Source organism: Macaca nemestrina, chromosome 5 (genome assembly GCF_043159975.1).
Source record: "Macaca nemestrina isolate mMacNem1 chromosome 5, mMacNem.hap1, whole genome shotgun sequence".
NCBI lineage: Eukaryota > Metazoa > Chordata > Mammalia > Primates > Cercopithecidae > Macaca > Macaca nemestrina.
The window spans coordinates 21,135,406-21,147,443 of NC_092129.1; the positions used below are offsets into that span (position 1 = coordinate 21,135,406).

General features: G+C 36.7%; 1 protein-coding gene across 3 annotated transcripts in view; it reads right to left on the bottom strand.

The window, feature by feature from the left end:
- Window positions 1-12,038, bottom strand: part of LOC105465475 (trafficking protein particle complex subunit 3L) — a 100,562-nt gene that overhangs the window by 19,815 nt on the left and 68,709 nt on the right. For 2 of the 3 annotated variants that reach the window (XM_011713922.2, XM_071096348.1), the window contains exon 5: window positions 7,020-9,252. In XM_011713922.2, the coding sequence (XP_011712224.1) occupies window positions 9,133-9,252 (120 nt within the window). In that variant the 3' untranslated portion in view covers window positions 7,020-9,132. Of the gene's footprint in view, window positions 1-7,019; window positions 9,253-12,038 lie in introns of those variants that run through there. The other variant, XM_071096349.1, reaches the window with a different exon arrangement.

Consider the following 12,038-nt stretch of genomic DNA (forward strand, 5'->3'; position numbering starts at 1 on the left):
ATCATTGATGGGCATTTGAGTTGGTTCCAAGTCTTTGCTATAGTAAATAGTGCTTCAATAAACATATGTGTGCATGTGTCTTTATAGTAGGATGATTTACAATCCTTTGGGTACATACCCAGTAACGGGATTGCTGGGTCAAATGGTATTTCTGGTTCTAGATCCTTGAGGAACTGACACACTGTCTTCCCCAATGGTTGAACTAATTTAAAATCCCACTGTCGGTATAAAAGCATTCCTATTTCTCCACATCCTCTCCAGTGTCTGTTGTTTCCTGACTTTTTAATGATCGCCGTTCCAACTGGCGTGAGATGGTATCTTACTGTGGTTTTGATTTGGATTTCTCTAATAACCAGTGATGATGAGTTTTTTTTTTCATATGTTTGTTGGCCACATAATTGTCTTCTTTTGAGGAGTGTCTGTTCATATCCTTCACCCACTTTTTGATAAGATTGTTTTTTTCATGTGAATTTAAGTTCCTTATAGATTCTGGATATTAGCCTTTTGTCAAATGCATACTTTGCAAAAATTTTCCCCCATTCTGTAGCTTTCCTGTTCACTCTGATGATAGTTTCTTTTGCTGGGCAGAAACTCTTTAGTTTGATTAGATACCACTTGTCAATTTTGGTTTTTGTTGCCATTGCTTTTCATGTTTTAGTCATGAAGCCTTTGCCCATGCCTATGTCCTGAATGGTACTGCCTAGGTTTTCTTCTAGGGTTTTTATGGTTTTAGGTCTTACATTTAAGTCTTTAATCTATCTTGAGTTAATTTTTGTATAAGGCTTAAGGAAGGGGCCGAGTTTCAGTTTTCTGCATATGGCTAGCCAGTTTTCCCAGCACGATTTATTAAATAGGGAACCTTTTCCCCACTGCTTGTTTTTGTCAGGTTTGTGTAAGATCAGATGGTTGTAGCTGTGTGGTATGATTTCTGAGGCCTCTGTTCTGTTCCATTGGTCTATATGTCTGTTTTGGTACCAGTACTATGCTGTTTTGGTTACTGTAGCCTTGTATATAGTTTGGAGTCAGGTAGAGTGATGCCTCCAGCTTTGTTCTTTTTGCTTAGGATTGTCTTGGCTATATGGGCTCTTTTTTGGTTCCATAGGAAAATTAAAGTAGTTTTTTCTAATTCTGTGAAGAAAGTCAATAGTAGCTTGATGGGAATAGTATTGAATATATAAATTACTTTGGGTAATATGGCCATTCACAATATTGATTCTTCCTATCCGTGAGCATGGAAATTTTTCCATTTTTTTGTGTGTTTCCTCTATTATTTCCTTGAGCAGTGGTTTGTAGTTCTCCTTGAAGAGGTCATACACGTCCCTGGTAAGTTGTATTCCTAGGTATTTAATTCTCTTTGTAGCAATTGTGAATGGGAGTTCACTCATGATTTGACTCTCTCCTTGTTTATTATTGATGTATAGGAACGCTTGTGATTTTTGCACATTGATTTTGTATCCTGAGACTTTGCTGAAGTTGCTTATTAGCTTAAGGAGTTTGGGGCTGAGACAATGGAATTTTCTGAATATACAATCAAACGGAGACAATTTGACTTCCTGCCTTCCTAACTGAATACCATTACTTTCTCTTGCTTGATTGCCCTGGCCAGAACTTCCAATACTATGTTGAACAGGAGTGGTGAGAGAGGGCATCCTTGTCTTGTGCCAGTTTTCAAAGGGACTGCTTCCAGCTTTTGCCCATTCAGTATGATATTGGCTATGGATTTCTCATAAATAGATCTTATTATTTTGAGATGTGTTCCATCAATACCCAGTTTATTGATAGTTTTTAGCATGAAGGGATGTTGAATTATATCGAAGGCCTTTTCTGCATCTATTGAGATATTATGTGGTTTTTGTCATTGGTTCTATTTGTGTGATGGATTACCTTTATTGATTTGCATATACTGAACCAGCCTTGGGGAGGAGAAATAAAATCCTTTCCAGAGAAGCAAATGCTGAGGGATTTTGTCACCACCAGGCCTGCCTTACAAGAGCTCCTGAAGGAAGCACTAAATCTGGAAAGGAAAAACCAGTACCAGCCACTGGAAAAACACACCCAAATATAAAGACCAATGACACTATGAAGAAACTGCATCAACTATTGTGCAAAATAACCAGCTAGCATCATGGTGACAGGATCAAATTCACACATAACACATACATTTAATTGACCTTAAATGTAAATGGGCTAAATGCCCCAATTAAAAGACATAGACTGGCAAATTGGATAAAGAGTCAAGACCAATCGGTGTGTTGTATTCAGGAGATCCATCTCACGTGCAAAGACATATATAGGATCAAAATAAAAGGATGGAGGGAGATTTATCAAACAAATGGAAAGCCAAAAAAAAAAAAAAAAAAAAAGAGCAAGATTGCAATTCTTGTCTTTGATAAAACAGACTTTAAGCCAACAAACATAGAAAAAGACAAAAAAGGGCAATGCATAATGGTAAAGGGATCAATGCAACAAGAAGAACTAACTATCCTAAATATATATGCACCCAATACAGGAGCACCCGAATTCATAAAGCAAGTTCTTAGAGACCTACAAAGAGACTTAGACTCCCACACAATAATAATGGGAGACTTTAATACCCACTGTCAATATTAGACAGACCAATGATACAGAAAATTAACAAGGATATCCAGGACTTGATCTCAGCTCTGGACCAAGCAGACCTAATAGACATCTATGGAACTCTCCACCCCAAATCAACAGAATATACATTCTTCTCAGGACCACATCACACTTATTCCAAAATTGACCACATAATTGGAAGTAAAACACTCCTCAGCAAATGCAAAAGAACAGAAATCATAACAAACTGTCTCTCAGACCACAGTTCAATAAAATTAGAACTCAGGATTGAGAAACTCGCTCAGAACTGCACAGCTACATGGAAATTTAACAACCTGCTTCTGAATGACTACTGGGTAAATAACGAAATTAAGGCAGAAATAAATAATTTTTTGAAATCAATGAGAACAAAGAGACAACATACCAGAATCTCTGGGATACAGCTAAAGCAGTGTTAAGAGGGAAATATATAGCACTAAATGCCCATATCAGAAAGCTAGAAAGATCTGAAATCAACACCCAAACATCACAATTAAAATAACTAGAGAAGGAAGAGGAAATAAATTCAAAAGATAGAAGACAAGAAATAACTAAGATCAGAGCAGAACTGAAGGAGATAGAGACATGAAAAACTCTTCAAAAAATCAGTGAATCCAGGAGCTGGTTTTTTGAAAAGATTAACAAAATAGATAGATCACTAGCTAAACTAATAAAGAAGAAAAGAGAGAAGAATCAAATAGACACGATAAAAAATGATAAAGGGGATATCACCACTGATCCCATAGAAATACAAACTATGATCAACGAATACTACAAACACCTCTATCAGATCAGTAAGAGAAAAAATCAACAAGGATATCCAGGACTTGAACTCAGCTCTGGACCAAGCAGACCTAATAGACACTATAGAACTCTCCACCCCAAATCAACTGGAAAAAGATTTCAACAAATAAACTGGAAAATCTAGAAGAAATGGATAAATTCCTGGACATATACACCCTCCCAAGACTAAACAGGAAGAAGTCGAATTCCTGAAAAGACCAATAACAAGTTTTGAAATTGAGGCAGTAATTAATAGCCTACCAACGAAAAAAATCCAGGACCAGATGGATTCACAGCCAAACTCTACCTGAGGTGAAAAGAGGAGCTGGTACCATTCCTTCTGAAACTATTCCAAACAATAGAAAAAGAGAGAATCCTCCCTAACTTATTTTATGAGGCCAGCATCATTTTGATACCAAAACCTGGCAGAGACGCAACAAAAAAAGAAAATATCCCTGATGGGCATCGATAGAAAAATCCTCAATAAAATACTGGCAAACTAAATCCAGCAACACATCAAAATGCTTATCCACCACGATCAAGTTGACTTCATCCCTGGGACACAAATAAAGATTTAATTGGGAAAGACAGAGCCTGAGTTCAAGGAAGAACAAGAATTACCCCCAGAAGGCCTATTTCTTAACTTTTTTTTTTGTGAAAGAGCCCCAACTTTTGATTTGTTTTGTTTAGTTCTTCTTTTCTAATGAAAAGTAAAATTTTGCTAACGATTGTTATGGCTGTGCCTTGTTTTCAATGTTAGGGTGACACTTGCTAACTGAATAAGAATTGACCATTTCCTTCTGAGATCACACACTGGTACATTGTACCTGCTACATCCCTCCCTGTCTGTTGGTGGTTTGTCATAGACCCTACTGGTCGACCACTGGTTATGTCCAGCTAAAGTTCTGGAAGGTTTATTAGGATGAAGAAATGCAGACACTGGTCAGATTTTTCAAGGAATATGCAACTAAGTGGAGTAAACAAAATTTGGCTTTCTCTCTTAACAAGAAGGATACAGAGTCTTTTGTCATATGAAGTTTCCAGAGCTGGGAGGATGCATCCATCACAGACTCCTTCAGTGTTACTGAAGAGATATTAGCTTCCAAAGCTGGTGAAGTAAACTGAAGTATAACAACTACCCAGAGTCTACAGCCCAGTGGGAGACACTTAACAGTGACATTTAGCATTTACTGTGTTAGTTAACATTTAGCAGATCTTCGTTAAAGTAGTAGCAGATTTTTCTTAAAGTAGTCTCTGGATACAAAAGTTTTAATATCATCCTCTTACTTCAAGCATGTGATTTTCCAAATTTCTCCTTTTGTCTCTCATAAACAGGGAGAAGAGGAAACTGTCCACTTATTCACCATCATTCATTCCAACTGCTAAAGAGATCCAGGCTCCTAACAGCTAATAAATGAAACTGAGAGGTTTGAGAAGACAATAAATAAGTGTACAGGACGCTGAGGCAGGTATTTCTGATTCCTGGCAACTGCAATCAGTGAATAGACAACCAAAGCAGGCCTCCTCAGTTAATAGCTTGGGCAATATCTGGTGTAGTCATTTAAGAGCATTGCACTACGTCTCTGCCCCAAACATTTCCTCCTCTTTTGCTTTGCTGAGGTGACGAAACAACTCTGCTTTAATCAAGGTTTTGGGTTCAGATTAAAGGCTTTTATAGAATAAAAATATAAAATAATATAAAATAAAAACATTATATAACCCTGTAGTTATGCTGTGTAGTTATGCTGTATAAGGTCCTTAGGCTCTTTATCAGAGAAACCCAGCTTTACACAATGGTGATGAAAACATACTTGGAGCCCAGGGAAGGATGTGTAATCTCTCTTTATTGTTTCTATGGGTCACCGCTCAGTTGGTAGAGAGAGAGCATTTCATGGGTCTCTGATAGTCTTATTGACCTGATTTTCTTTTATTTTTTTCTTTTCTACCCATTTCCTCTCTTTCTCTCCATGGTACTGGATCCTCTCCATTCATTCTTTGTATCAAAGGTCAAGGAGACACAACAAATCTTTGACCGGGAATTCTAGACCAGTGCTGTCCATTAGAGTAGCCACTAGACACACATGGCTATTGAACATGTAAAATGTGACTAGTGTGACTGCATTTTAAATTCAGTTTAATTTTAATTAATTTAGATTCAAAAATTGAGGCTATTAAACACCATTAAACACAACTTTATTATTTTGGTAGAACTACATTTCACTCTAGCCTTTGAAAATTTACCATGAGTTGAGATGTGCTAAGAATGTCAAATACACACTGGAGTTCAAAGACTTAGTATGAAAAATAATATAAAATGTCTCGTTAATAATTTTTATATTGGCCAGGTGTGGTTACCTCATTCCTATAATCCCAACAGTTTGAGAGGTCAAGGTGGGAGGATCACTTGAGGCCAGGATTTAAGACCAGCCTGAGCAACAAAGCAAGATCTCCATCTCTACCAAAAATAGTAATAATGAAATTTATTATTATAGATAATAATATTTATTATTATATTACTATGTTGAAATAAAAATTTTTGGATAGTTAAATGATATATTATTAAAACTATAAAAATAATGTCACCTATTTCCTTTTATTATTTAATATGGCTATAAGAAAATATAAAATTATATTGGTGGTTCTCATAATTCTAATATATTCAATGCCAAGAGGCTCCCCTCCTTCCACAGTGAGAAAAACAAGGGATGGGGAACAAGCCTCATCCTGAAGCCATCATCAGTTCCAATACCCAGCATCACTGAGAATACCAGATTAAGCTGCCTTCAGCAGGGTGGAGAACAAAGACTTTGGGCCAAGGGACTTTTGATGGTTGGGTTAGGAGAGAAAGAAGAGGAAGGTATAGACAGGCAGGAGAATACTCCAAGACCTGGAGTATTTTCAGGATAGTTAGTTGGGTGCTGATTTAAGAGAGAGAGCCTTAGGCATGAATATCTTGGGTTCCTGGGAGAAATGCATATATTATAAATGAGAAAGAGGCAACTGAGCAGAAGATGGAAAAAATCCTAAAAAGAAGCTTTAGGATAGATTGTAGGCAAGAATTCTTATGGAGGTATCAGTTTAAAATACATGACATTGTGATACCCCTTCTAATGTCAGATATCTTCTTCCAGATTCTATTCCTGGTTTTCTGTGGAGCAGGCTTGAAAGTTCTTCCATTGATGCCTCAACTGTGTGCCAATGGCCCTATTTCTTTTATGCCTATTGTAATGTCCTTTTGAAGAGACAGTTGAGTAAGTGGAGAACAAACAATTTCCCTACAGTGTTCTAAAGTCCAAAAATGTAGAATTTCAGTGATCATTTATATCGTTTAAACCCACTGATACAGTTTTAGACCTTTATTGCATCCAATGTCCTGATTTTAAAGGGGTGGGGAAAGAGAGAGAGAGAGAGAGAAAGGAGAGAGAGAGAGAGAGAGATGGAGAGATTATGTGCCTTGCCCAGGATCAGTCACTACTCAGGATCAGCTGAAGCCCCTAGAAACAGAACTCGACAGGGACTCAGAATAGGCTCCTGAATCCTAGTTGACGTCTATTACTAACATATCACTTATACCAGTTTTATTTATTTTGATTATTTTTTAATTTTTATTTTTTGCGGGTACACAGTAGGTATATATATTTATGGGGTACATGAGATGTTTTCATACAGGCATACAATGTATAACAATCACATCGGGTAAATGGGGTATCTATTACCTCAAGCATTTATCTTTTCTCTCACAAACAATCCATTTATAATCTTAATTATTATTAAATGTACAAAAAGTTATTATCAACTGTACTCACCCTGTTGTGCTGTCAAATACTTGATCTTATTCATTCTTGTACTTTTTTTTTAAAGACAGGGTCTCACTCTATTGCCCAGACTGGAGGGTAGTGGCACAATCATGGCTCACTGCAGCCTCAACCTCCTGGCCTTAATCAATCCTCCCACCTCAGCCTCCCGAGTAGCTGGGACCACAGGTATGCACAAGTATGCCAAAAAAAAAAAAAAACCCAAATATATATATGTGTGCGTGCGTGTGTGTGTGTGTGTATGACCTAAGCTGGTCTCAAACTCCTGAGCTCAAGCAATCCTCCCACTTTGGCATCCCAAAGTGCAGAGATTACAGGCTTGTGCCACCATGCCTGGCCCAGATCTTATTCATTCTATCTAACTAGATTTTTGTACCCATTAACCGTCTCCACTTCTCTTGAAACTACCCTTTCCAGCCTCTGATATCCATCATTTTACTCTATATCTTCATGAGTCCACTGTTTTAATTTTTAGCTCCTACAAATAAGTGAGAACATTCTAAGTCTGTCTTTCTGTCCTGACATATTTCATTGAACATAATGACCTCTAGTTCCACCCATGTTGTTGCAAATGACAGGATCTCATTCTTCTTTATGGCCGAATAGTACTCCATTGTGTATATGCACCACATTTTCTTTATTCGTTCATCTATTGAAGGACACTTAGATTTCTTCTAAATCTTGGCCATTGTGAATAGTGCTGCAATAAACATGGGAGTACAGATATCTCTTAGATATACTGATTTCCTTTATTTTGGGTATGTACCCAGCAGTGGGATTGCTGGATCATATGATCATTCTATTTTTTGTTTTTTGAGGAACCTCCAAACCGTTCTCCATAGTGGTTATACTAATTTACATTCCCACCGACAGTGTACCAGAGTTCCCTCTTCTCCACGTCTTTGCAAGCATTCACTGTTGCCTGTTGTGGATGAAAGTCACTTTTAACTAAGGTGAGATAATATCTCATTATAGTTTTGATTTGCATTTCTCTGATGACCAATGATGTGGAGCACCTTTTCATATATCTGTTTGCCATTTGTATGTCTTCTTTTGAGAAATGTCTATTCAGATCTTTTGTCCATTTTTAATTGGATTATTAATTTTTTCCTATGGAGTTGTTTGAACTTCTTATATATTCTGGTTATTAATAACACAAGGGTGTCAGATATGTAGTTTACAAATATTTTCTCCAATTCTGTAGGATAGTATCACACCAATCATAACTTGTACTTGTGAGTTATCTGCAGAGCCCAGTAGATTCTGGGCTGCCTTGTAGGCTGCCCTTGTGTGCCAATGGTCTGGTGAAGATTACTGTGTATTTAATTCAGTACATATGAATGTTAAATGTGTTCTGGTCACAGAGAAAACATTCTGTGGAAGACTTTTTAGGGGATTAAAATGATAGTAGAAATTCTAAATTAATAAGCTTTGGGGTAAGAAAGTATTTTCAAAGAATATTATTTATCCTTTATTTAAGAGGTTTCCTGGCCTGACCATCAAGCAATATTTTATGAGAAAAGGAAGGAATTTGGTTAATATCAGCTATATTAAAACTAAATAAAATAAATTAAAATTAAATGTTATTTATAATGTTTCAAAATTATCATTGAATAAATAGCTTGACTTGGTGATTACAAATCAAGGGTAGCATCAGGAGGCTAAAGCTATAAGCCAAGCTAATACATGAGAAAATCACATTATATGAAATTTTGTGGACATGAGATTGAAAATATGTGATCTATAAGAAAAAGGAAAAAAAAAACTTTAAATTTTTGTGCCCTGCATTTCAAATTTCTGGGTGATTTATAAGCCTTTCAAAGTTTATGCTATTAAGCAATTCAAAATTTCTATGTCTATACATGTTTAGCTAATATTAACTCAACTAGCCACCCTGTGGCATTTTCCGTGCTATTCTTCATTTCTTCCGTCTATATTTTTTCTCGTCTCGCTTTTTTAGAAATGTTATTCCTATTTCTGTCACACTGTCACCTTTTAGTCTGTCTTGCAAGAATGTAACATCAGCAGCCAAATGAACCTAGGAAAGAAGAAAAATACAGGTCTGTGTCATTTAATTAAAAAACAAACAACTAAATTTTTCTCAGTCTTTTGTCAGCTTTCTTTACGTTCCTTAAGAAATGACTTTTTAAAAAGCTTGTTCGTGGATAAAGGGCCCTTTACTGAGTGTCCTCCAGAGATGGTACAGCTGTGTGTCAGCTCTGTGGTGTGACTCTGCAAAGAGAAGGGTGGTCCAGGCCAACTAGGATGACTGGGACACCCAGACTCTGCCAAGCTTAGCTCACTGTGCAAGGCTGAATTATGGATCCATCTTTAGAAGAACACAAATTCCCTGCTCAAAGATAGCCTTGACCCAGTGTGCTTAGTCAGCAGAATTTCCAGGAATAAATGGATTCTTAAATGATTGCTCTCAAACAGATTTGCCATAAATCATTCTGTCATTAGCTAAATAACATAATCACTTATCCTAACAACATTTAGCGGTCACTTATGGTTTGAAGGCTTTGAGAATAATATCAATTAAATGAATTATAGATATAAAATTGAAGACTGAAATTACAGACATGAATATTTGATACTCAGGCCTTCTTTTTCTCTGTAAGGTATTTCCCATTTCCCAGGCACTGAAGTAAGCAGGGCTTACTTCTTTATTCATTAACATGTGTCCACATAAGAGCAGCATGATATTGCTGACCTACCCCCAATAGTGTATTTATTCAGAGTTATTTTGCTCTATTGGGAAAAATAAGATAAATAAGTAAAAGCACCAAGTAAAAGCAAATAATATGTGAAAAATGCTCACGTGTAGCAGGAAATTAATTGATATTTATTGAATCTTACCTGACTCACTCCCCTCTCTCACTAAGAATTCCTTAGCTAGTCAGCCTCAATTTGTTAAACCCTTAGTGTACCAAATTATCTGACTCATACTGGGCCCAGCCTTGCAATGCCTACCATTTAACAGAAGGACGCAGACTGCACTTGGAAATACAGAAGCAAAATTCATCCTCAACTTTTTCTTCCATAAGATTTTTTAAGTCTTTGTCAAAATTTAACAGAAAATAAATTAAATTAACAGGCAGACAATGTTGAAGCTATTTGGATATTTGGGGACACATGAGGTCTGATGCCAGCTGTCATTCAGCAAATATAATCAACTGTTATCTATGAAAGTAGAAGACATTCTTTTCCTATTTTTGACTTGGTTTTATGGTTTCTCCCTTTGCCCATAAACGCTCAGAATGCTTTCCCACCCCTTCCTTGATCTCATGGCCACCGACTATAGGACAAGTCTAAAAAGATGCTAGGGTGGAAGCATGGAGAATCTGTGTGAACAATACATTGTTTCTATTGTTTTATGCTTTTGGAGTACTTGTTATTCTGTTTTCCCCTAATTATCACAAATAATTTAAAATCACATGCATGCCTCATTATTAGGTAGCTCAACACATGGCAAGACTTTGGTTGCTATCTGGTCCCACCATTCTTAATAGCTAAGCTTCTGGAAAAATGAGACTTTGATGACTGTCATCTCTTCCTAAGCTGTTGTTGGCTCACCAATCTTTGACAGATTGTCTTCTTTCCCTCCACTTTCCCAAAGGAGCTTTTACCAAGGCTTTCCTGGGTCTTTTGGTTCCTAAATGTTGTGAATATTTTTCAGGTCTAGTTTAACTTAGACTCTCTGCTGTACTTGTTCTTATTAATCACTCTGTCTTCTTGAAATGCTCTCCTCCCTTGTTTCTATGACTCCTTCTTTTCCTCCCTCTGATTTCTCTTTCTTGGTATCCTTTTCAGCCTTTGTGCTATCTATTTAACCTACTTATTATATTTTATTGCTTCCTACGGTTCTGTTACTCCCTTTTCTTCTTGCTCTACAGACTCTGCCTAGACATTCTTTTCCAATTCTAATGCTTCTTCAATTCATGTCTCTCTGTGAACTCCTGACAGGGATAAACAACAGTTTGCTGGATAGCCTCACTTGCGTGTGTTAAACACCTCAACTCCAGCAGGCTCAAAATTAACTCCTCACTTTGTCTCTACCAAGCTCAGATGTACTCCTCTTGGTTTTGCTCCTCTTGGTTTAATAGCACAACCATCTCTACAGGTTGCTCAGAAACTTACAAATCATTCTTGAATCTTTTTCTGAATTTTGTTCCTTTCAGTCAGTTCATAACCTAGCCTTATCTGTTGCATCTTTTTGATGTTGTTCAAATGGTCTTCCTCTCCCTATTCCTGCTGTCAAGGCTTTGTTCTGGTTTTACCTGAGGTTACCATCATAACTTCCAAAGTGCCCTCATCCTTTCCTTCAGCATTGTTCCCTCTGATATACTTTCATTTGGTTGATAAGCAAATGAAATTCCTAAAACACAAGTTTCAAAATATTATTCCACTGTTTTTAAACCTATATTGATGTCTGTTGCTTCCAATGTAAAAATCTGAATTTCCAAGCTTGTCATATGAACTCCTTTTCTTAAAATCAGTCTTCCGTAAAGAATTTAAGCCTTCTTTCTCATGACAATCTGTCTCTCAATTTATATGTCAGTCATACTGAACTAATTCAAGTTCCTTGTTCCTTGATTGAAACATTCTTTTTGTACCTTTGGACATGCTGATTCTTCTACCTATTGTATTATTTTCTCCTGCTCCTCTTACCCAAGGCTTTTATCTAACTCCTATTTTTCTTTCAAAAGCCAGTTTAGAGTTTCCTTAGGAAGTCTAGGAAGTTTTTCCTGCCACAGGTTCTCTCATAGCCTTAATTATACTTATTTGTGCATCTGACTTCTCCATTAGAAAGATTCTTTAAAG